Source organism: Lacerta agilis, chromosome 8, assembly GCF_009819535.1.
Source record: "Lacerta agilis isolate rLacAgi1 chromosome 8, rLacAgi1.pri, whole genome shotgun sequence".
Lineage (NCBI taxonomy): Eukaryota > Metazoa > Chordata > Lepidosauria > Squamata > Lacertidae > Lacerta > Lacerta agilis.
This window is the reverse complement of record NC_046319.1, coordinates 77,557,819-77,581,382: the sequence shown is the minus strand read 5'-3', so window position 1 is coordinate 77,581,382 and position 23,564 is coordinate 77,557,819. Positions and strand designations below refer to the sequence as shown.

The 23,564-nt window shown below is 49.0% G+C and overlaps 1 protein-coding gene across 1 annotated transcript; it reads right to left on the bottom strand.

Moving 5' to 3' along the window:
* Positions 1-1,822: 1,822 nt before the first annotated feature.
* LOC117052059 (uncharacterized protein K02A2.6-like) lies at positions 1,823-11,699 on the bottom strand. The gene is made up of 2 exons (XM_033158785.1): positions 7,591-11,699; positions 1,823-1,922 (listed from the first exon to the last, which is right to left on the bottom strand). The coding sequence occupies exons 1-2, from the start codon at positions 11,697-11,699 to the stop codon at positions 1,823-1,825; spliced, it is 4,209 nt and encodes a 1,402-aa protein (XP_033014676.1).
* Positions 11,700-23,564: the final 11,865 nt, after the last annotated feature.

The window sequence follows — 23,564 nt, the reverse complement described above, 5'->3', positions numbered from 1 at the left end:
AAATATATCTATATAAAGGTTCCAAATTCCACCCCCCACAAAAAAAGTGCAGCTGATAAGTTGACGTTGAATATCCTCAATTATTCCTTGAATGCCCGAGTATTTGCTGAAAACCTGATGTCCATATTTAGCGTTCTTTTATATTTGACAGTAAATATATGGCAATTGGCACCCCTTGGCACGTGGCATTTGCCTGGGTTTGTTGAATGACGCTGAATCGCATTAGTGCCGTGTCCAACAGGGTAGCAACATCTGGTAGTTGGCATGCCGTGATATCGTTACAAAAGTCGGGTGCGCCCCACTCTCTGCCGAGCGATGGCAAGATCCCAGGGGGTTCCAGGCCCTCACCCAGGGTCTGTATTCCTTTGGAGAACGGAGACATGGTGGAGACTGTCATAGCTTTTAGAAATATTGTTCATTCACCTATTTATACCTTCAGTCTGCACGGAGGGGGTCCAGACCTTGCAGCACGGTCATTTCAAGGGGGCTTGTACCCCACAGCAGTGCAGCCATGCAGCCCGAGGCATCTCTTCCAGCTAGCCTTCAGCCAACCTGCCCAAGATGGACCCCTTCCTTCTTCTTCTTCCCTGCACACCTTGCTAAACAACCCTCTTTTCCTGTCACCTCACACCCAGGTACCCTGGCAGCAACTTTCCAACCCCCCTGCCTCTGTTCATACCTCAGGGCAAGTGTGTGTGTGTGGGGGGGGGGGAGGCCAGTTCTCTTGAATCGCCCACAACTCCATTGTTTTTTTAATGGCTCTAGCCTGGCCAGGTTTTTTGTTTTTTGTTTTGCAAAGGCTAGCCCAGGAATTCCTCTGCAGCTTGTATTTCTTCCCTTCATATCAACTGTTAGAAACTGGGGGCGAGAGGGGATCTGTTTGGCCACTGTGAGAGCAGGATGCTGGACTTGATGGGTGTGGGATGTGAAACACAGGAGCAATCAAACACAACATTGCTAGAGTGGACATAGAAGGGGAACTCTAGGCCAGCCAGTCGGAACTTGCTGTTTATTCTGGGCTGGGCTTCCTCTGTGTAACTGGAGATGAGTGTGGCCTCACCTGAGCAGGTAAACAAAAGCACCAGGCCGGCCACCATCTCTCTCCCTTTTGGACGATGCTCTCAAAGAAGCTACATCGCTAGGATGCTGTCTTGGCTTCCAGCCAAGAGAGGACAAAGGAACTGTTTTTACCTTATGGGACAGTCTCCCGAGTACATGTAACGTTTACTGAATTTAAGTCTGCCTTCTGGGATCCTTTTGTGAACAGATGTGTAAGTAAACACTTTTATGCTTTTATAGAAGAAGACTGGAAGGGCAGATCCTGAAGTTGAGGCTCCAGTACTTTGGCCACCTCATGAGAAGAGAAGACTCACTGGAAAAGACCCTGATGTTGGGAAAGATGGAGGGCACAAGGAGAAGGGGACGACTGAGGACGAGATGGTTGGACAGTGTTCTCGAAGCTACCAACATGAGTCTGACCAAACTGCGAGAGGCAGTGAAGGATAGGTGTGCCTGGCGTGCTCTGGTCCATGGGGTCACGAAGAGTCGGACACGACTGAACGACTGAACAACAACATCATATCTCGTCTCATGCTTAGGTTGTATATAAAGGAATAAAAATAAAATGTAAATAAATATAAGCCTATAGCCTAAGGACGCCACAGTTTCCGCTGGCCTTCCTTCCAAGGAAACTGGACTCTGGGCGAGTGTTGAAACCCCTGGAGATATCTCACTGCTCAGAGATTGGGGTGGTGGTGTGCAACGTTACGTTCTTGTGATCACCACAAATCACCCGATTTGCACATTGAAGTCCAGCGAGGCCTTAGAAGCCAGGCAGGATGTTCCGAAGGATGCTCACCAGATTCTGATTCCGCTGTTCCAGCAAGAGAAGCCTTCTCCCTCGCTCCGCCATGGTGGGCAGCCTACATGCAGAAAGAACCGTGAGCAAAGGGCAAAGGATGCCACGCTCCCATAAGACGGCCCAGTTTTTCTCCTCTCAACTTTCAGTGGCAATCTGGGCTGATCTTGGGAGTTACTCACAAAGCTGCTGCCTGTTGCCCTCAGCACCCACTGCCCCTCCATCTTGCCTTGTGACGGTGCCCGTGATGTCACAGGAGACTTGAGGGTTGTTTTTAAAACAAATTAATACAACGCCCTACAGGGACATGCCTTTTGGATACCTTTGGAGCCAGGGGAGGAGAAGGACCGGTGGTCTCTGTGCCTCTTAGGTGCACGGCTGAATGTTTTGGGACTTGCCTGCTAAACCAGAGGCGAGGAAATCTTTCTAGTGGCAGGGGAACCTTGATATGGATGGGCTTCTCCTCCATTGTTGACATCCGTCCTCCATGGATCAGTCTGATTCTCTTCCCAAGTTGGTAGCGACCGCTGGTTCCTGTGGGAGGGAGTTCCACGGTTTAACTACGTGAAGATGTGCTTTCTTTTATCTGCCCCGAATCTTCCGACATTCAGCTTCTCTGGATTGCTGACGAGTTCCGGTCTTACGAGAGAGGGAGAAAACGTTTTCTCTGTCTGGTTTTCCCGCAAAATCTCACAAATTTCTTACCGTATTGCCTCCTATGCACCTTTTCTCTTAGAGAAAAAGTCCCAAGCGCTGCGATCTTTCCTCATAGGAGAGCCTCAAAAAGTATTGACCATTTTGGTTGCCCTTTTTTTGTACCTTTTCCAACTCTACGACATCCTTTTCCTTGAGGTGAGGTGACATCGCCAATAAATTTTGAGAGGCCCAAGATGCATCTCGAGAAATTCTGGTTAAACTCCTTCTCAGTTCCTCCCCCCGCAATTGCAACATTGCTGGCATTCACCTGGGTTCATATACAGGTGAAACTCGAAAAATTAGAATATCGTGGAAAAGTCCATTTATGTAAGCAACTGTTTTCATTAGCTACTGGAGTTTAATATATGAGATAGACTCATGACATGCAAAGTGAAATATGTCAAGCCTTCGTTTGTTATAATTGTGATGATTATGGCGCACAGCTGATGAAAACCCCAAAGCTGAGATTGTTAATTTGGGGTTCTCATCAGCTGTACGCCAAAATCATCCCAATTATAACAAATAAAGGCTTGACATATCTCGCTTTGCATGTCACGAGTCTATCTCATATATTATTTTCAGTTGAATTACTGAAAGAAATGAACCTTTCCACCATATTCTAATTTTTCGAGTTTCACCTGTATATTTCAAAATATATTTTAGCAACACACCAGGTTTCGAATTTGGGAACGGTTTCAAAACCTGCCTCAAGACTTCCGCCTGTCCTGAATCCTTGCAGACAGCTAACCCCTTCTGCCCAAAATTGTTCACCCCCTGGTTCCCCATCCATCTCCCAGTCCAAGAACGGAGTGGGGAGAGAGATTGGGAAAAGGCCAGGAGAGGGTAGAGGCCTTGTTTGCCTAGCCCAGAAAGATGCCGCAACATCACCATGGCAACCGCTATGGCCTGCGGTGTGGCTGAAGCTCGTAGCCATAGGAACGGGGGGGAGATGTATAGGATTTGGGTGTGGGGTCCCAGGCAGAGTAGATGGAGGGAGTGACTCTGCCATGGGAAAGGGAGACGGAAGGAGGGAGATTGAAATGGGGATGGAGGAAAAAAGGAGGAGCACTGAATCCAACTTGGACGTTCTCGCAGCCTCCAACATTTCCCCGATGAAAATAGGGACGTCCTATTCCATAATCATAATCATAATACTAACAATAATTTTTTAATTTATACCCCATCCATCTCACTGGGTAGCCCCCCCAGCCACTCTGAGTGGCTTCCAACACATATAAAAACATTAAACATTATAAACGTCTGCGTTCAGATGTCTTCTAAAGGTTGTATAGTTACCGGTACTTATCTCCTTGGCTCAACCTCCAACATTTCTCTGATGCAAATAGGGACGTCCTAAGGAAAAGCAGGACATTCCAGGATCAAATCAGAAACCGGGACGGCTTCTGTAAATCCGGGACTGTCCCTGGAAAATTGGGACACTTGGCGGTTTTGTGTTCTCGTTTTCCGAACTGAGTCTGAATTATTGGGGCTCAGGTTTGCAAGTCGCACCCTATAAGTGTCTAGGAAGCCGCCTTCTCCTGCCGCAGAGGGGCTCCGTGGTGATGGAGAGGCAGTCAGCGCATGCTCAGAAAAGCTCTCGGTTTCCTGGAAAAGTGTGGCTTTGTTCAAAACCAGGGCAGCCTAGGGGGTTGGGGCAAGACTGAGGAGATGGCAGCTCGGATTCCTGCAAAGCCAGGAAGCTGACCTTGAGCCAAGGCTCTGGTTGTGAGGTTAAAAGCAGGGGAGAATTAGGTCGACCACCCTGAGCTCCTTGTAGGAAGGCCAGGTGGTCAACGTAATATTCCTCCAAAAAGTTCAGAACTCCATATATTGGGGATGGGGGCAGGGGCGTAGCAAGGGGGGGCGAGGGGGCTGGGCCTCCCCAGGTTCCATAATGGAGGGGGTGACAAATTATCAAGATTTGAAATTTTTTTGAATTTTTTTTTTTTGAAAATGCCTGCTCCGAAGGTCTTATCTTACTATACTAGGGATTATATAGCTATATATGAAATTCCATGCATATCGGTTAATATCTTGACCCTCCTCCACCAAAATAGCCGTTTACTTGGCTGTTTTCCTATGTCATGAAGGCTGAAATTTCAGTTCAGAGAACACTTACTGTTCCCAACCCCAACCCTGTGGAAAGCCATCTAATTAGACTTTAATTTGATTTTGAGATGTTTTTTAGGAGGTAATTTAATTATTGTTTGATTTTATACCAATGTTATGTATCCGATGTTAGCCACCCTGAGCACGACTTTGGCCGGGGAGGGCGGGATAGAAATAAAAGATTTTTTTTATTATTACTTGTTATTATTCCTTCGTAAGAAAATATGAAATAACGTAAAACAATTTTTGCGGGGGGGGGTGGTGGAATCAATGGGGGGGTTGACAAGAAATTTTCCGCAGCGGGTACCACCTGACCTTCCCATGCCTGGGGGGGGGGGGGTTTACAATTTTTTTTTTGCCCCCGGGTACCAATTTACCTTGCACGCCCCTAGATGGGGGGGGGATATTCCTTTCCCAACCCCTCACGACCAATGATGCAATTATAGGAACCTAAGGAAGGTATTTAAAGCACATCACTTTACCCAAAGAATCTTGGGAACCGTAGTTTACCCCTCACTGGCTTACAATTCCCAGCGTTCTGAAACTATGTTTCCCAGGGTGCTTTGGGGGAAATCATGTGTTTTATACAGCTCACATTCAAAGTGCAGGGCTTCCCCTGAAGAATCCCGGGAACCGTAGTTTACCCCTCACAGAGTTACAATTCTCAGCACCCGCAACAAACTACAGTTCCCAGGGTTCCCAGGAGGGGCGTCATGTGCACTTTGTACCTATGGTGTGTGTACGCAGCAAGTCGGTCCACCGCTCATCTAGCTCAGTCTTGTCAACACTGACCGGCAGTGGTTCTCCAGGGCTTCAGACAGGATATCCATAGCCCTACCAGGAGCCGCTGGCAGGAATTGAACTCAGGACCTTTTGCATGCTTCGCGCAGGTGCTCTGTCGCTGAGCTGCAGTCCTTCCACAACCAGGTCAGGTCTTTGGGGAGAGATCCAGGCCTTCGACTCCGAAAGATGTGCCGGAACGTCCCCTGCAAAACCACAGTGACCAGAGTCTCAAATCACCAAACCCCATCATCCTACCTGCAACATCACAGAATGCTTTTTGCAGGGCATGTCATGGTGAAAAGCACAGGAGCTGTGTCAGAAAAAGAAGCTGGCAACCCTAGCTGCTTAACGGAGCCCCAGCTCTGAAGCTAAATCTTATCTCCATCGCATCACCCAGCATAGAAAGCGTTTGCAACCTGGCCCAGCAGGTGAGGAGCGATTCGTATTGCCATTGCTAAGCAACCAGCCTACCCTCTGGGTACCATAAGAGAGACTCCCAATTATTCGGTGAGACCAAAACACAGTCGCAGATGCCAACTTTTCCATGCTGTGCCGTTTTCTCAAAGTGCCACTAGAGAGCACCAAACTCCTTCAGCATAGCAGGGTGGGTTAGTGTGGGGCGTTTTGGAAGAAGAAATTTAGGCAGAATTTTGTTCAGGCATAATCTCTAACGCCGTTCTCTTCTTCATATGCTCCTTGCAAAAACAGACACCTACAGCTGGTCTTTAAATAACCCTGAAATCATGGAAACCTTCCGTTTTTAAGTCTTATCTTCTGGGGCCGGAACTGGGGCGGATGGGGTGGAATAGGAGATCATTTTAGGAATGGCCGATAAATGTGCTTTGTAGCATATCCACATGCCCGTTCTCTTTCAGATTTTGAATTAAAATAAGACTGTGCCTGTTCATATTTCGGAGAAGGAGGGAGAATCCTACCATTTAGCTTAGGAGAGAGATTCCCAAAATCTAAGAAGATTTGAGTTATGCAGAATAAGAGGCTTTAAAAAAGGCTAGCCTCAATATACAAGCTAGGCCACATTTGCCAACCTGGCACCCTCCAGATGTTTATTATTATTATTATTATTATTATTATTATTATTGAATTTGTAGTTGCCCTTCATCCGCAGATCTCAGGGCTGTTGACTACTACAACTCCCATCAGCCCCCAGCCATTTTGATTTGCAGAGAGGAAACTTAAAATCTCTTGCAATGGTCCGAGGCAAGCTTCCTATAATCCAGCTACAGGTGAAACTCGAAAAATTAGAATATCGTGGAAAGGTTCATTTCTTTCAGTAATTCAACTTAAAAGGTGAAACTAATATATGAGATAGACTCATGACATGCAAAGCGAGATATGTCAAGCCTTTATTTCTTATAATTGTGATGATTATGGCGTACAGCTGATGAGAACCCCAAATTAGCAATTTCAACTTTGGGGTTTTCATCAGCTGTGCGCCATAATCATCACAATTATAACAAGCAAAGGCTTGACATATCTCGCTTTGCATGTCATGAGTCTATCTCATATATTAAACTCCGGTAGCTAATGAAAACAGTTGCTTACATAAATGGACTTTTCCACGATATTCTAATTTTTCGAGTTTCACCTGTATATCTCCCTTTCCATCTCAACGAGCCATTTCAGATGAAGAGGATGCAATACGCATTAGGAGAGGGTTTCCTGCTTGGCAGGGGGTTGGACTGGATGGCCCTTGTGGTCTCTTCCAACTCTATGATTCTATTCTATGGTTCACAATAAAACTGCCCAAGATCCTGATGCCATTTTACAAATCTATGGCACGGCCGTATTTGGAATACCGTGTGTTATGAAGTGAGTCCAGCCAGTGATAGAATAGTAACACATTTATTCATGGCAGCAAGCAAGTAAAAGACTCTGACAAACACAAACCCTGCTGCTATATATAGGCACTTGGGCTAGCATAGCCAACCCAGGTGAAACTAATTAAAAGCAATCACTACCTCCTTTAACTATTTCCTGGCTGCTCTGTTACAGTGCTGTGCCTGCAATTCAGTACACAACACCCCTCCCCTCTTAGCCAAGAACAACCCGATTGTGGATAAAAACAACAACATCGAGCATGACACACACAATGAAACACTTGGCCCCCATCCCCCCGTACCAACCCACAGTCAAAGTCCTTCAGATATCGCGGACGGGTTCGCACCCTCTGAGACCGTCTGAGCTCGGACTCCCGGGGGCTGCCCCCCGCCTGGGTCTCTTCAACTTCTAGCCGTGGCTCGGTTCCCCTCTCAGCCTCTACCGGCCCGGCCTCCCTGTCTCCCATTTGGACTTCAACTGCCTCAGGGGGATGGGTGACTGCTGGTTCTCTGTTGACCTGCCCTGGCAATTGCTCCACTTCCCTTGTGGACAATTCATCCTCCTGGACGGGCCACCGCTGCCGTAGTTGGTCGACATGGCGACGAAGACTACCTGTGCCGTCTACCTCAACCTCGTATGACACAGGGCCAGTTGGCCTGGAAACTGTGGCTGGAATCCATGCAGGGCCGGACCCATAGTTCTTAGTATAAACAGGGTCCCCCTGTTGGAAAATACGAGGTGCCTTGATAGCCTCCTGCGGCCGATCCGCCGCACGATCCGGATGCAGTCTATCTAAGCGAGTCGTCAGGCGCCTCCTCATCAGTAACTCTGCTGGGCTCCTCCCAGTTGTTGAGTGTGGTGTTACATGCTGTGATAGTAAAAAGGATGAGAGTCGCTGGTGCCAATCTCCGTAGACTATCCGCCGCAGCGCGTCCTTAGTGGTGCGCACCATTCTTTCTGCTTGACCATTTGTAGACGGGTGGAATGGGGCCGAGGTGACATGGCGGATTCCATTAACGTCCATAAAATCCTTGAACTCAGTTGATGTAAACTGTGCCCCATTATCTGACACGAGAGTGTCAGGCAGCCCGTGGGTCACAAACAAGGCTCTCAGGTTCCGTATAACAACACCTGAGGTCATGCGGGTCACTGGTATAACCTCCAGCCATTTGGAGTGTGAATCTACCACAATCAAGAATGTCTGGCCCTGAAATGGCCCTGCAAAGTCCACATGTAAACGTGACCATGGCTCCTTGGTAACTTCCCATGGGTGCACCGGGGCTTGAGGCATTGCTGGCCTTGATTCTTGGCACGGACAACACTTCCGCACCCATTCTTCGATGGCCTCATCCATTTTCGGCCACCACACGTAGCTGCGAGCCAATGCCTTCATTCTTACAATTCCCGGATGACCCTCGTGCAGTGCTTCCAACACTCGCTGTCGCAGCTTTGGGGGGATCACAACCCGGCTCCCCCACAATAGACACCCTTTATGAGCTGACAGTTCATCTCGCCGGGACTCGTATGGCCGGAATTCCTCTGTGACCTTGCCCTCCGGCCACCCCCTCCACACCCAGTCCAAAACACGCGCCAAAGTGCGATCTTTGGCTGAAAAAGCAGCCACATCTGCAACACTAACAGGGGGTTGCGGCAGGTCTTCCAAGGACATAACGCCATAAGCCGGTGATGGATCCTCAGCCGGCTCTGGCAATGGCAACCGACTGAGGGCGTCTGCATGGCCCAGGGCTTTACCCGCTCGATGCACCAGTTCATACGTGTAGGCTGACAAAAACATGGCCCACCGCAACATGCGGGCTGACAAGATCTGCGGTGTTTGACGGTCTGGCGCAAACAACCCTAGCAGCGGCTTGTGGTCAGTCACAAGCTCGAACGGGCGCCCATAAACATAATCATGGAACTTTTTTACTCCTGCGACCAATGCCAGAGCCTCCCGGTCAATTTGAGCATAGTTCCTCTCGGCCAACGACAAAGTTCGAGAAAAATAAGCAATGGGAGCCTCCCGCCCATCCGGTAACCGGTGGCTCAGCACGGCTCCAATCCCGTAAGGAGATGCATCACAAGCCAACGACAAAGGCAGATCTTCACGGAAATGGGTAAGAACACTATCGGACGAAAGTAAGTCCTTTACTGCGGCGAAAGCAGCAGCTTCCCGCTGCCCCCACTTCCAAGTTCCCCGGTCATCAAGCAGACGATGTAGTGGTTCCGCGATAGACGCCTTATGTGGAAGGAAGGCATGATAAAAATTGAGAAGCCCCAAGAACGACTGCAGCTCTTTCTTTGACTGTGGGGCTGGCGCACTCCTGATGGCAGTAACTTTCGCAGAAGTAGGATGGATACCCTTGGCGTCAACCAGGAACCCCAGGAACTCTACTTGGGGAACTCCCAAGAAGCACTTCTCCCGCTTAACCTTAAGGCCAGCTTTTGCAAGGCGGGCCAGAACTTCACGGAGGCGGGAAATCAGTTCCTCTGAGGACACCCCGGCGACTAGTATATCATCAAAATAGGGAATTACCCCCGGGATTCCCTTAAGTAGTCGCTCCATCAGTCCCTGAAAAATTCCTGGGGCCACGCTGACCCCAAACTGCAAACGCTTAACTCGAAATGCTCCCCGGTGAGTAACAATTGTCTGCGCCTCCGCTGTGGCGTCGTCTACCGGGAGCTGTTGGTAGGCCTGCGCCAGGTCTAATTTTGCAAAAATCTGCCCCCCTGCCAGGGACGCGAGCACGTGGCTTACCACTGGCACCGGGTAGGCATTTTGCTGCAGTGCCTTATTCAGAGTGCACTTGTAATCCGCGCAGATCCGTACTGCGCCATTTGCCTTCAAAGGGCACACGATTGGGGTCTCCCAGCGGGCATGCGAGACGGGCTCCAGCACCCCCTGCTCCACAAGCTTGTCCAACTCTTCATCGATCCTCGGCTTCAATGCAAAGGGCACACGGCGCGGCTTCAGTCGGATAGGGCAAACAGCCGGGTCCAGATCGAAGGACACCGGCGGCCCTGTGTATCGTCCCAATTGTCCGTCAAAAACAGCTGCGAACTCCTGGCACAATGCCTCAAAAGAAGACGGTGCCGACTCTATTCTGTGGGCCCCCTCTAGGCGGATGCCGAAGGCCTCAAACCAATCACGCCCCAATAAGTCCGGCCGCCGGCCCCCTGCAACCACAATTCGCAGTTTGCCTTTAAATTTTCTGTGCTGGACGCGAAAATCCCCAACACCTAGGACAGGCACCGGATTCTGATTAAAGTCTCTTAAAAAGAAATCCAGGGGACGAAGACAATCGCGGCCCGCTTTGGGGCAAAACCTGCGGAAAGTGGGCTCTGAAACAATCGTGAACCCCGACCCAGAGTCCACTTCCAGTTCACAGGGCACCCCCTCTATGCGAACCACTTTCGTGATCCTTGGTGGTGGCCGTACACTATCACTTTGGGGCTGAATACGGGTCGAAGAACACTGACCCACAATCTCAGGCTCTGAGCCCCAGCACCTCAGTCTCTCTCTTGAACGATCTCCAGTCTCTCGATCTCTCTCCACTCCATCTCGCAGCACTCGGTCTCCAGCCCGACAGACTCGGGCAATATGGCCCATCCTCTTACACTTCCGACACTGGGCGTTGCGGAACCTGCAAAACCGTCGCTCGTGTGCTTTTCCGCAACTGTCACAGCTCTTGGGGGACGACTGGGCCAGCAGTCGGCGATGATCAAGCTGTCGACTTCCTTGCTGCCGGCGGGAGGACTGAAACACCTTCAATGCTCCCCCCGTTACCTCGTCCGACACGCCTTCCTCTGTGTCAGTCTCCACCGCATGCACACCAGTCGCCTGTCCACCACGGAGCTCTCGAACTGTGCGGTCTGCCCCCTCCCGGGAGATGACAAAGTCATAAGCTTCCTGGAAGGTCAAAGACTTCTTGGCAACCAATTCCCTCTGCAGCCTCTCATCACACAGGCCACACACAAAACGATCCCTCAGCATCTCCTCCAGATCGTGGAACTCACAACAGCGGGTGAGTTCCCTCAAGGCAGCCACAAACGATGACGCCGACTCTCCACTCTGCTGGTACCGCTGGTAAAACATCTGCCGGCAGGCCAATTGTGAAGGCGCCGGCTCAAAATGGTTGCCAAGCACCGCAGTCAATTCCTCAAAAGTCTTTGACTCAAGTGTGGCCGGGGAGATAAGGTTCTTTGCTAATTTAAAAGTAGCCTTTCCGCACACACTGAGGAACGTATCCCTTCGCTCCTCAGCACTGGTAATTCTATTAGCACGGAGGTAAAACTTAAGTCTGTCACAATAATCACTCCATTCTCCTGGCTCATTGACATTAAATTCCTCAATTGAGCCACGTGTTGCCATATTGCCAGCCGATCCCTCCCGGGCGTTGCTGTTGGTCTCTATCATGGCGGCAGTTCACTGGCTAGATCCCATCCTCGTCGCCAGTGTTATGAAGTGAGTCCAGCCAGTGATAGAATAGTAACACATTTATTCATGGCAGCAAGCAAGTAAAAGACTCTGACAAACACAAACCCTGCTGCTATATATAGGCACTTGGGCTAGCATAGCCAACCCAGGTGAAACTAATTAAAAGCAATCACTACCTCCTTTAACTATTTCCTGGCTGCTCTGTTACAGTGCTGTGCCTGCAATTCAGTACACAACACCGTGCACATCGTATTCCTGGTCACCTTGCCTCAAAAAGGATATCCCAGAGTTGGGAAAAGTTCAGAAAAGGGCCGCTGAAACAATCGAGGGGGTGGAGGAGCCACCCAATGAGGAATGGTTGCAGCATTTGGGACCTTTTAGATTTGATATCCCGCTTTTCACTACCCGAAGGAGTCTCAAAGCGGCTAACATTCTCCTTTCCCTTCCTCCCCCACAACAAACACTCTGTGAGGTGAGTGGGGCTGAGAGACTTCAGAGAAGTGTGACTAGCCCAAGGTCACCCAGCAGCTGCATGTGGAAGAGCGGGGAAGTGAACCCGGTTCACCAGATTACGAGTCTACCGCTCTTAACCACTACACAACCTTTTAGTTTAGAGAAAAGGCAAGTAAGGGGCAAGACGATAAGCGGAGACGTCACAGAAGCCAGATAGGTGCATAGCTGTCAACTTTCCCCTTTTCTTACGAGGAATCCTATTCGGAATAAGGGAATTTCCCTTTAAAAAAGGGGGAAAGTTGACAGCTATGGACAGGTGGGGTATACGGATGATGATTAGTGATGCATGGCTTGGGAAAAGGGGACAGAGGGAAGTTTCTCTCCCTCTTTCGTGAACGCTGGAAGATTCAGGACAGATGAAACTTTCCCCAGGCAGCACCTAGTTAAACTGTGGAATTCCCTCCCACAAGATGCAGTGAGGGCCCACCAGCTTCAAAAGAGAGTTAGACAACTTGAGTGATGGCCATGACCTTGGGCGGCCTTAAAAGAGGGTTAGGCAGAGAAGGTCTATATGATTACAGCCCTTGCCAGGGTGATGGCTGTGGGGCAGGCAATGGGGGTGGGGGGCGAGGTGCTGCACCCATCCTCCTGTTCGTGTTTCGATATTGTCTCATCCTAAGCAGCCTTGAAATAAAACGGCACAGCTGCGGCTCCTCGGAGGCCCTTCCTCGGTTTCCTCCTCTCCCCTTTCCTGTCCAAATCCATCAGCCTCCCCAGGCCCAGCCTGCATCCGGTTGCCGTGGCAACGCGGTCCAGATGAAAAGCCCTCAAGTCTCCTTGAGGAGAAGGCTGCTGGAATGTGAAGGAAGGTGAGAAAAGGAGAGAAAGAGAGGGAGGGAGGGAGGGAGGGAGGTAGGGAGGGAGGGAGGGAGAGAGAAGAGGCTTTCTTAGGTGCTTCACCAGGAAGGCCTAATCCTGTGGGTTTCAGGAACAGAGCCCAACCTTACTTCTGGGGTGCCATTAAAAAGGTCCCACCCAGTCTGTTTTGGTACTTGAGACCGGAAACCTAAATGCTACCCCTCTCCAACACAAAACACAAATATAATATGGGTCTATCCGCACTCCGTCTAAAGCAGTATCGTACCACTTTAAACAGTCATGGCTTCTTCTCCCCACACCACCCAGAAGAATCCTGGGAACTATAGTTTGTTAAGGGTGTTTGCAGGGAGATTGGATGATCTTGGCTATTCAAGGAGCATCATTGATTGTTTGCAGGGAGATTAGACGAAGTGACAACCGTCGCGTCGCAGCAATCCTTATCCCACGCTTTCCAATGTCCCAGTTACAGGTAGGTAGCCGTGTTGGTCTGCCGTAGTCAAAACAAAATAAAAAATCAAAAAATCCCTTTCAGTAGCATCTTAAAGACCAATTAAGTTTGTTCCTGGTATGAACATAGTTGGTCTTTAAGGTGCTACTGGAGGGATTTTTTTTATTTTTTATTTTTTGTTTCCAATGTCCTTTCTCCATCCCTTTCCTCTTCACAAAAAGTCTGTGATCTTTTGGGGAAGATGGTTTTTATGTGCAGGACCTCCCAGTCGGCTGTAATTGTGCAACCTAAATTTGTGATATGGGATTGAATCCCACCCGAAAATGGCGAGAGAGCCTGGAAACGCCCCCAAGGGTTATTCAGTATCCGCTGTTACACAGACAGGGAATGTGAAGTTAGGACAAGGGAACATGAGAAGTCTCGAAGGGTGTCACTGCTGCATTAATGGATATCAAAGCTACTCAGGGTGAGACGGGGTCAAAAAAATTAACCATTATTTGCATCTATTTTTAAAGAGAGAAAGGGGGAGCATTGTGGGAATCATGTGACTCTGAAAGCCGTAAACCTGGAGGAGTTGCTCCAGAATCTGGAGATGGGCTGTGACTATTTAGCATTGGGGAAAGGAGGGCGCACTCTGTATATGCTCAGAGACACTCTCTTAATGTTCCTTGACATTTCAAGGGTTTGCCAGGTGGCAGGTGAAGGACTTGGTGGGTGAAAGTGCCTTGATTTTTATTTCAAGGAAGAAAACTGTGCATGCAGTTTGCAGAGTTCAGCCCCGGCAGGAGCCGTCTGCAAATTATAGCGTAGACACTGGGGTGGTGGTGTCTGCCCTCCTTGGCTGCCCTCTCCCAATTAACCTCCGTTTCCAGGGGCCGCTCCCTGCGATCTCCCTGGCAACCCTACGGGGCTGAATTGAACAGAGTGGGAAGAAGGTAGGTGGCTTTTGTTGGGCAAGTGAATGGAGAATACGGCTATCACCGCGAGAAGCAGAACTACAGGGAACCAGGCAGAGGGCCTTCTCGGTAGTGGCGCCCGCCCTGGGGAACGCCCTCCCATCAGAGGTCAAAGAGATAAGCAACTACTTGACATTCAGAAAATACCTGAAGGCATCCCCATTTAGGGAAATTTTTAATCTGTGACATTTTAATGTATTTTAATATTTGTTGGAAGCCGCCCAGAGTGGCCGGGGGGACCTGGCCAGATGGGTGGGGTACAAATATTATTATTATTATTATTATTATTATTATTATTATTATTATTAGCCAGTATTGCTATGTATCATCCACAATGTCAGGGACTGTATTCCTCTGAACACCAGCATAAGAGACTGCTGGATCAGGCCAATGGCTCATCTCATCCTGCATCCTGGGAATCAGGTGTGGGGACAGTGTTGCTGCTGCACTCATGGAATCGTAGGAATGTAGAGTTGAAAGGGACCCTGGGGGTCATCCAGTCCAACCCCCCAGCAATGCAGGAGTCCTGTCTGCAGCCATCCCCGGGTGGGCTCAAACCACCAACCCTTCTGGTTAACAGCCAGGTACACTGTCACATTGGGACGCAGGTGGCGCTGTGGGTTAAACCACTGAGCCTAGGGCTTGCCGATCAGAAGGTTGACAGTTCAAATCCCCATGACGGGGTGAGCTCCCGTTGCTCGGTCCCTGCTCCCGCCAACCTAGCAGTTCGAAAGCACGTCAAAAGTGCAAGTAGATAAATAGGTACCGCTCTGGTGGGAAGGTAAACGGCGTTTCCGTGCGCTGCTCTGGTTCGCCAGAAGCGGCTTAGTCATGCTGGCCACATGACCCGGAAGCTGTACGCTGGCTCCCTCGGCCAATAAAGTGAGATGAGCGCCGCAACCCCAGAGTCGGACACGACTGGACCTAATAATGGTCAGGGGTCCCTTTACCTTTACACTGTCCCATTGCAACACAGAGTACCAGTTTCGGGAAAGTGCAGGAGGGGAGAGGTGCCCTGCAGGCATCTGTTTGGCCCCTGTGAGAACAGGATGATGGACTAGATGGGCCCTTGGCCGGATCCAGCAGGACTCGGTTGGTGTTCTTCTGCTACTGCCTCCTCCAGTTCTGGCTAGAGCGAGTTCCTCACCTCACCCCCTTGCACGTACCGTCCTCTCCGGGGACACCTTAGTGAATAATTCAGGGGCTCCGGCTGGTTCTGACACTACAACATCTTCTCCCTCGATGGGGCTTGTCATATCCTATTCTGTCTCCGAGCCTCTTCGCCGAGGAGGATGGCGGAGGCCTGGTGCGACCTTGTCCCCCACCCCCCGCCGGCGATAAAAGCAGGAGGGGGCACCGCTTTGTCTGTGGCAGGACTTACTTACCGGCCCCTGGACCCGCGTGGCACCGATGACACGCTTGTGGGAGCACGTTTACGGCACCGAAAACATCTGGAGCATGGAGTCGATTAAGTCACCGGCTTACAGCAGAGGGGATCAGACCGGTGGCAAAATGCAAAAAGGCCAGACCACAATTTCATCCTTGGATACAGTCCAAAAATGGGTGGGAAGCTATGCAGCTACAAATATCGACATTTAATCTATGAATCCATTAGATTGCCAAAAGTGAAAAAGCCCACTAAAATGTGACCCCCCCCCCAGGTTTGTTTGCGCCTATATATCCTTCTGTTGTCTGGGAGATATATCTTACAAAAAGTACGTTCACCCTTGGCTACCACTAGCCACATCAAGAACCAGTGTGACGTGGTGGTTCGGACAAGAACCGGCTCTGAAATCCCCCGACTCTGTGGGTGACTGCAGGTCCGTGTCTCTCAGCATAACCTTCTCCGCAGGGCTGTTGTGTGGGAAAAGCTGGAGATTCAAGGGGAGGGAGAGAAAATGACACCACCCTGAGCTCCTTGGCGGTATGGTTTTTCTCCCATTGAGGTTACAATCTTTTTCACTTACATTGTAAATGCAATTGGTAAAATATCAAGGCCAAAATGGAACCTCCATTGCTAGAGGCTGTGTACCTCTGATTTCTGGCAGTAGGCAATAAGGTTATGAAGCCTGGGAGGGATCATAGAATCCTAGAGTTGGAAGAGACCACAAGGGCCATCCAGTCCAACCCCCTGCCAAGCAGGAAACACCATCAAAGCATTCCTGACAGATGGCTGTCAAGCCTCCGCTTCAAGACCTCCAAAGAAGGAGACTCCACCACACTCCTTGGCAGCAAATTCCACTGCCGAACAGCTCTCACTGTCAGGAAGTTCTTCCTAATGTTTAGGTGGAATCTTCTTTCCTGTAGTTTGAATCCATTGCCCCATGTCTGCTTCTCTGGAGCAGCAGAAAACAACCTTTCTCCCTCCTCTATATGACATCCTTTTTATATATTTGAACATGGCTATCATATCACCCCTTAACCTTCTCTTCTCCAGGCTAAACATACCCAGCTCCCTAAGACGTTCCTCATAAGGCATTGTTTCTAGGCCTTTGACCATTTTGGTTGCCCTCCTCTGGACACGTTCCAGCTTGTCAGTATCCTTCTTGAACTGAGGGCAAGGTGGAATGAGCAAGGCGGAACCGGCGAGGTCCTTACAAGGGGCACATTTGTGGTCTTCTGTCCATGTGCAACATTACAAATCCTGCAGGTGTCGTAAACTAACACAAGTTGCCGCGAGAACACAGCTGGAGGATGCAGTCTTGCCAGACACATGTTGTGGCTTCAGGTGAGACAAGTGGGATGCAACGAATGGGGGTGCGATGGTGGGGAGGGGGGCTTAGGGGTGAAGGGTAGCAAAGCTGACAGGCACCCTAACACAGGCATAGGCAAAGTCCGGCCCTCCAGATGTTTGGGACTACAATTCCCATCATCCCTAGCTAACAGGACCAGTGGTCAGGAATGATGGGAGTTGTAGTCCCAAAACATCTGGAGGGCTGAGTTTGCCTATGCCTGCCCTAACAGACAGACCTGGCCCCCAAGCATCGCCTTAAGTAATAAAAACAGAATTTTAGAGTTGAAAGGGACCCCCCGGGGGTCATCTAGTCCAACCCCCTCTGCAATGCAGGAATCTCAGCTAAAGCATCCCTGATCGATGACCCTGCCAAGCTGTTCTTACCGTCAGAAAGTTCTTCCTGATGTAAGTATGCAGAGGATACCTGGCACGCAACCCACAGGTGGATGTAAGCATGAGAGGGGATGAACACTGTGCAGGTTTCGATTCTGAGTTTGCTAATTCCCCCTGCCTACATATATGCAACCATGTTATATTTTTTCCTCCCGATCCAGTACCATTTTAGCTAGAATTAAAACAGCCAGCATTCAATAAATGGGGCATTTGCTTGTAGAAAGATTCCTCCTGCCAGTAGTGAACGGGAAACAGAGGTAGCAGGAACAGTGGCGACACAATTATATCCTATACTATATATTCATATGATAGCCAATTTCCTGAAAAACCATCATTTTGATAGACATGCATATTTTTTTTAAAAAAAGTTATTTAAATTGGAATATTACCAGCCGGGAAATAGACACACATTAAAGCTTGAAGGAAAAAATCTGTTAATTTGGATTTGACATTTCAAATCGACACCCCGAAATATATTTTGAGATTTTGATTCTGTTTTGAGATTTTAAAGTATGACTATTAAGATTTAAAATTTGGGTTCTTTTTAACTTAGACACCCAGCAGTGGTTTATTGTGTCATTTGCCAGTCTCCGATGCTGAAATTGTCAGGACAAATCAATTGCACACACCCCTCAAATCCTCTGCAGAATGGACTTCTAATACTAATTAATGCAAAATAAAAGTTCTAAGTGGAGGTGTTTAACCAGGGTCCAAATTAGGAACGAAATATAACATGATGCCACCCTGGAATCTTTGTCCAGAATGAGATAAAGCTGAAGTTAATTTCTGCAAGGTTTTGATGACTTGTCAAATTTCCCAATGTCACCATTCAGATTTGTGTGTCAGCATTTGACATTTGGACAGGACAATGAAAAGGTTGACATCAGACTCCAGCCAATGTTTGGACTTAATCTTAAGCATCGATTCAGTCCGATTGCAATTCAGCTCTCCAGGTTGGCTGCTCCTTGTCAGAGGCTGTCAAACATGGACTGCCGCAACATTTAAATGTTGAAATCTCTGGGTATCAGGCCCCCCGGGCTGAATGCAAAACAGCCAGCGAGGAATTGTGCAGCCAGAGAACATACAGAGAATATTCACCGTTATAGAGGAGAAACGCTGCTTTCGTTTGAGAGTTTAGTCCCGGTTTCTGTGAAGAAATATGAAATTCTAAGCCCCCGCAGGTGATTCTGTGTGGGTAATGACTTTGAGGGAAATTGGGCGTGTGTGCTCTGGGTTACCAGGTACAATATTGATTAAGGGAAATCAATTAAATTAGGGCGACTTCAATGGGACTAGCTCAACAGAATCATTAGCTATTTCTTGCTTTCTTTTACGATATGCTGTTTTGGTTTCTACGGGTCACTCTGCAGGCAAGTGTTTGGGTCTGAAAAAGCTACGATCCACAGCAGTTCTGAAGAAATTGGCGTTTCTTTGTCCTTAGCTGATGGACCCAAGCATTGCCGTGGGTGCCGTCTTGGGAGAGGTTGCGGGAGAGAGTAGAAAGGTCTGCCTTTGTTTGTTTTGAAGGAGCATTTAGATGAGCCAGGCCTTCTTTTATAAATACTTATATGGGTAATCAGGGGCATGTCCCATCCCACACACACACACATTGAAACAAATTGATTAACCGGTTGGCTAAATATTGCAATCCTAAAGAATATCACCAGCTACCTGCTAGATAGAGACCGCTTTGTTCATTATATACCCAGTAGGTCACTGAGTTCTGCAGGAGACTTTGACGTCCCCAAAATACCAGAAGGCCCTAAAATGCCACTCCGCTCATGCACACTTCCATTGCTCCTGTGCCTACAAAGAATGGGTCTGAGTGGTTTGCGACTTGCCCGGTAAAACCCACTGAAAAAGTGCAAAAGTCAGTCTGCTGAAAACCCAATTGACGTTTGTTCCAATTTGGCAGTAAAGATCCGGTTTCCCAGCGGGACAAGTGGAAGTTGGGATGAGCCCTAACTCAGAGCAGGGGTTTCGGCCCCGATTTTGCGAAACAGCATCCCTGTTGGCATACAGAAGCCACCTCCTATTTGCGGGGAAATTGAAAACATTTTCCGTCTTCGGTTCGACAAAGCTTTTCCAGCGTGACGGAAAGGTCTCGTTTTGTATGTTTTTGTTTTTTTTAAAGGCCTAAGTTTACTTGTTGTTTTATTCTGTTCTTAAAAACTATTTTTAGTTGCTCCCATGGTGTGTTTGGCAATCACCTTGAAAACTACGTGGAAGGCAGTTCGCAAATGAACAAAATCATAAAGATCCCATAAAGATCTGTTGGGTTTGGTGAACCGGGAAGGGGCGTGGGGAGAGAGCGTCAATCTTTTCCCAAGTGGTGAGAGGCTGCACACACATGCATAGAATTGTCGAGTTGGAAGGGACCCCCAGCGGTCATCTAGTCCAACCCCCTGCAATGCAGGAATTACACCATGTCTCTCAAGCCCATTTAAAGCACATCTCTCCCCTCCCAACCCAGGAATTCTGGGCATTGTAGCTTGTTTGGGGTTGCTGGGACTAAACAATAGTGCCCATAATTCTTTGAGGGAAAGGAGGTGCTAGGAATGTGCGTTCGTGGCCCAAGTGTCAAACTATGACATGGAAGACTGTGGTTCAAATACGCCACCCAGCCATGAATCTCACAGGTCGAGACTTGGGGCCCGTCACAGCCTCTCTGGCCTACCTCGCAGGTTTGTTGTGAGATGAAAAATGAGGCAGGGGGAGGAGGGTGGTGTACTGAGCTCCTTGGAGAAGCAGAGAGGTGCAAATTTTATAAATAGAAGTTATTTATTCCAGCCCCCAGCAGGGCCGCTTCTGATCTCCCTGCTTGCTCTTCATCAACGGTTTTGGACTACTGCCATGCGCTCTACATGGGGCAACCTTTGAAGGTGACCCAGAAACTACAACTAATCCAGAATGCGGCAGCTAGACTGGTGACTGGGTGTGGCCTCCAGGACCATATAACACCAATCCTGAAAGGCCTACATTGGCTCCCGGTACGTTTCGGAGCACAATTCAAAGTGTTGGTGCTGACCTCGAAAGCCTTATATGGCCTCAAAGGCCCAGTATACCTGAAGGAGTGTCTCCACCCTCACCGTCCAGTCCTGACACTGAGGTCCAGCTCCGAGGGCCTTCTGGCGGTTCCCTCCCTGTGAGAAGTGAGGTTACAGGGAACCAGGCAGAGAGGGCCTTCTCGGTGGTGGCGCCCGCCCTGTGGAACGTCCTCCCATCAGATGTCAAGGAGGTAAACAACTACCTGACTTTCAGAAGACACCTGAAGGCTGCCCTGTTTAGGGAAGTTTTAAATGTTTGACATTTTATTGTGCTTTTAATATTCTGTTGGGAGCCACCCAGAGTGGCTGGGGAAACCCAGCCAGATGGGCAGGGTATAAATTTATTATTATTATTATTATTATTATTATTATTAGCCATAGAACTGAATGGAAGCCATTGAGAATCCATGCATCCCTGTCCGGTAAATGACGCAACGTTCGGAACTGGTTTATATAGGGACCAGAGTACCCACTGCAACACAGGTGGCTTTTACAGGTTTCCTCCACATACCTTGTTGCTATTCGCTTCCTTGAGTTGATGAAAGGTGGTTTACCTAGATTACCGGCCCAGAAGGGGCTACATATATTTCTAGGTGGGCGAGCAGTGCCTCTCGTGTTAAGATCTCGGAACGAAAAATGACAGCATGTGTTAATGACAGGACTCCAGCAATGGTGGGTGGGTGGGTGGGAGGAAGTTGGGGGGGGGGAACAAGTGAGAGATGAGCCCCTTGTTTGGGCAGGTGTGCGTGCTCCCCTGCCCCCCATCCGACACTGTCTGCGGTTGTGGGAGTGGGAGAGCACACACACACACCTGCAGATAGAACCGCAGCATCATGGAACTGTAGTTTGGAAGGGACTCCAAGTGCTCATCTAGTCCAACCCCCGGCAACGCAGGAACCAGATTGGTCAGAGGGTTGGGTGGGAGGCTATAACTCTCCAAGGCAGTGTTTACTTCTCCATTTCCACCCTCCCTCCCATTTTTCCTTCTAGGATCCTTCCGTGCCAAGAAGCACATAGGGCCACGCCTCCAAGTGTGGCTGAGACAGGGGCGTTTCAGATCAAAAGTTTGTGTCTTGCTCTAGTTTCATCTTTTGTGAGAAGGTGCCAGGAGCCGAGTTTATGCGCCGAAAGGCCCACCTGCATTTGCTTCTGTAAAGTGTACTTTGTGCGAGCCAGCAATTGCATTTGCTTTCTTTTTTAATTACAGGTAGGTAGCCGTAGTCAAAACAAACAAATTCCTTCCAGTAGCACCTTAGAGACCAACTAAGTTTGTTCTTGGTATGAGCTTTCGTGTGCATGCACACTTCTTCAGATACGCTGAAACAGAAGTCACCATTTCTGAGCAATACCTCTCCCCACCCTCTCAGTATATATAAAGGTCTGGTGAATTCTGTTTCAGTGTACAGTATCTGAAGAAGTGTCCATGCACACGAAAGCTCATACCAAGAACAAACTTAGTTGGTCTCTAAGGTGCTACTGGAAGGAATTTTTTTTTAAAATTTTGTTTCTTTTTTTAAAAAAAGCCACTGGAAGGAGGAGGATGTCTTGTAGCATAGTTTTGAGTAGCCAATTTCTCTTTTATGGTCCTTAATCCTCGTGCCCCTATGGCTGCTTAATTGCTCAAAAAAATAAAAAATAAAAAAATCTGGTCTGCTCCCAGGTCCCTGGAAAGGGGTTTCCTGCTCTAACACACAGCAGTGGCTGTTGCTCTGTTCACCTATTTGCCCTGGTTTGCGCCACCCTCGGTTACAAGGGGCTGTGATAGTACTGGTGGAAGCCAGATGCTAACGTGCAGGACACCATGCTGACCCCTAGTGACAGAATACAGGCATTACAACACCATATATATATATATATATATATTATAAGGGAAGCACTTTCACCCTAAAATCCAGCCAGGATTTAAGTTTAGAAAGCTGGTCTTGAATCCAGATAAGCAAATTCATAGACTGATCATAAAACCTCAGAAATTTGGATCCGCTTAGCTGGATTCAGGATGCTCTGTCACTCCCTTCTCTTTGAAATCCATGCCAGAGGAAACATACAGGATGAAGCGGAAAACCTCAGTACACACAAAGGGGTGCCCTTCCTCAACCCTGCCCTCTTCCTCCAGATCAAAACGTCTTAAGCCAGCTTTTGCCAAACTTTTCCCCACCCAAATTAAAATTGGAGGCACACTAAAGGGTTTGCTTTTAGTGTGTAGAAAGGAATGGCCCCATAGCCTTGAAGGAGGCGGACCACTGCATCTCTGCACGAGTCCCTGATATAAGCGTGCTTCCAGATCAGAAAAAGAAGTCCAGAGCAGTCACTCATGCAGAGTCCTCTGGTATATCTGCTGAATCAGTGCATTAGGGGGTTACTGAATGATGCAAACCAGAGAAGCAGCAAAATGACCTGCAGCCCAATAGATGTGTCCCCCAGATCAGTGCCTCGTGCTGAGATGCAGCGGACCACCTCCTTGAAGGATAGGAGTCGTCCTGCCATGCATCTCCCACCGAGAGCGATTTGCTCGTTCAATCACACCTGACGCTGAGATGCAGTCGAACCACTCGCTTCAAGCAGAGGCTGTGGGAGGGAGGCAAGACCACAGAACGGAGACTCATACAGAGAGACAGTGGGGGCAGCCTCCCCTGTGGGAGAGTGCTTTCGGCTCGCAGGCTCAACCTTCAACCTCACATCCTCACGACACCCAAGCCGTTCTCTTGCAGCCACGCCGTTTGGGAACGGCTGACCTGCCCTCGGTCAAAGCAGGCAGGAAGTACCTGTAGCCTACTCTCTAAAGCAGGGTTCCCCAACCAGGTGCCCTCCGCCATCGCCTCCCATCGGGCAGAGCCGGGGTCTAAATAACTTCCGGAGGGCACCAGGTTAGCGAAGGCTGCTCCAAAAGCCACCCTGTGCCCGGTTAATGGGACAAGGAAGGGGTGTGGAAGGGAG